This window comes from Pinus tabuliformis, chromosome 5_2 (assembly GCF_031772625.1).
Source record: "Pinus tabuliformis cultivar Carrire ecotype Pingquan chromosome 5_2, CPIR1, whole genome shotgun sequence".
In the NCBI taxonomy this organism is placed as follows: Eukaryota; Viridiplantae; Streptophyta; class Pinopsida; order Pinales; family Pinaceae; genus Pinus; species Pinus tabuliformis.
This window is the reverse complement of record NC_142306.1, coordinates 276959963-276962144: the sequence shown is the minus strand read 5'-3', so window position 1 is coordinate 276962144 and position 2182 is coordinate 276959963. Positions and strand designations below refer to the sequence as shown.

The 2182-nt window shown below is 38.2% G+C and overlaps 1 protein-coding gene across 1 annotated transcript; it reads right to left on the bottom strand.

The window, feature by feature from the left end:
* Positions 1-1156: 1156 nt before the first annotated feature.
* LOC149158591 (uncharacterized) lies at positions 1157-1585 on the bottom strand. The gene has a single exon (XM_089434041.1). The coding sequence runs from the start codon at positions 1583-1585 to the stop codon at positions 1157-1159; it is 429 nt and encodes a 142-aa protein (XP_089290167.1).
* Positions 1586-2182: the final 597 nt, after the last annotated feature.

The window sequence follows — 2182 nt, the reverse complement described above, 5'->3', positions numbered from 1 at the left end:
GGTGTAGCTCCCAATTATATTTAGTAGCTAAAGCAATAAGCATTCTAATTGTATTTAACTTTGCTACATGTGCAAAAGTATCATCAAAATCTATACCTTCCTGCTGTGAATATCCTTTTGCAACCAACCTAGCTTTTAATTTCTCTATACTTCCATCTACATTCATTTTTGGTTTAAACAGCCATTTACATCCTATGGGTGTTTTATTCTTAGGCAGTTCAACTAAATCCCAAGTGTCATTTCTAAGAATTGATTCCATCTCTTCATTCATTGCCGCTCTCCACTCCTTAAATTGACTAGCTTCATTGTAATTAATGGGCTCTACAATGTTCAAAACATTTGACATCAAAGCATAGTCTCTCAATTTTAATGGTTTTTGAGCCTTTCTACTAGATCTCCTTGGTAGGGGACTTACCTCAAATTTGTTTTCTTCAGCTCGATCCTCCTGCAACCATGGCTATCTTTGATATACTCTTCACATCTAGTCTATATAGGCTTCCAACGCGCACGCTTGTTGAAACTATTTCTTCCCTGCAATCCTTTATCACACAATGATTCTTGAAGAACTCGACTTGCATATCTTGATTAGTTATCATGGATACAGATATCAGATTTTTCTTAATTCCAGGTACATATAAAACATTTTTGAAGAGGTCTAATTTTTCCATTTGGTAACTTGACTGGAATAATTCCATAACCTTTAATCTCGTATCCACTATCATCTCCTAAATAGATTTTTGATCCGTATGTGCTTTCTTCAAGACTATAAAAAATTTCCCTTTTAGCTGTCATGTGAGAGGATGCTCCGGAATCAACATACCATATATTGTCCTCATCAGATGCTGAAAGAGAATGGTCGATTATGAACAGTCGAAATTCATGACTGAAATCTTTATCTTCTTCAACATCTTCTTCAATAAAGTATCCTTTGTTCTTTGCTTGCTTCCTCTTTGCATCATCAGCCTGCTTCTTAAAGCATACATTCTACAAATCGCCCTTCTTTCCACAATAATAACATTTATTTACTGAATTATTTTCATACCTTTATGTGGACTCTTCTATCATGTTCCTTCTTTCTGTTGTGAATGTTGTTGTGGCTGCTTCCCTCTAAATGATCGCCATTTTGCCATTAGTGCAAGATCATCACTTTGGGGGTTCAAGTTCTGCCGCCGCTCCTCCTCTTGCACCAAGTCCCTGTCAGATCATCAAATGTGGGCACTTTCTCCCTTGCCACTAATCTAGTGATGAACATTTGAAATTCATCTCGCATCCTATTCAGTGTGATTGAGACAATATTAGAGTCAGACACCGCCTCTCTGATGTTCCCCAATGCATCTTTCACATCTTTGATTCGCGCAACAAATGTAGCAACAGTCTCATTTTTGTTCATCCTCGTCGAAAATAGCTTGGTTTTAAGTGCCATAACTCGACTTGTGTTCTGGGTCTGATACAGATTTTTAATGGTCATCCAGATCTCCGCGGATGTTTTACAATCTCTGATGTGCGGAATAACTTTGTCTTTCATAGACATTTTCAGCAAAAATTTCGCCTTGTTCTCTCGCTTATCCCAGTCTTGCTCCTGCATTCACCGTCTGCTCATCACCTGTAACTAAGGACCAAACATTCGCACCTTCAAGCAAGGTCTGGATCTTAAATTTCCAGTTTGTGAAGTTAGATCCATCGAGTTTTCTAGACTCGTGGAGGTAAGATTCCATCGTATTACTCATTCTGATCATATTTAAAAATGAATCTACCCAATAGTAAGAAAAAATTGATACCTTTCAAATCGATTTGTCACCGATCTGCTGATCTCGTGATCTACTCACTAATTCAGATTCGATAATATCTGACAACTCAGCAAGATCAATTCCGCTCCAATGACAAAATTCACCGTTTTTCAATATAGCCAAAAAATCGATCTGATCAAAACTGATCCGATCTACCTCTCCCGGATAGATCTGCAACTTCTCCGATCTACTCCCTTCGCAAATCACTAAACGAAGATGAGGCTTCTTGCAGATCTCCTTTAAGGTTGATTGCGCGTTCTCGAGTGAAAAATCCGCACCAAGGAAAAATCGGTTAGAGTAAAATTTGTTGGTGCAAGAGATCTATGATATTCCGTGCCAGTCGGGTATTTTGGCACTGTGGTGCGATTAATAGACTAATAGTCGCGCCAATTCTT

What these genes read in the sequence shown, in the direction of transcription:
- LOC149158591 (XM_089434041.1), bottom strand. Translation starts at nt 1,585, where the DNA reads ATGCAGGAGCAAGACTGGGATAAGCGAGAGAACAAGGCGAAATTTTTG.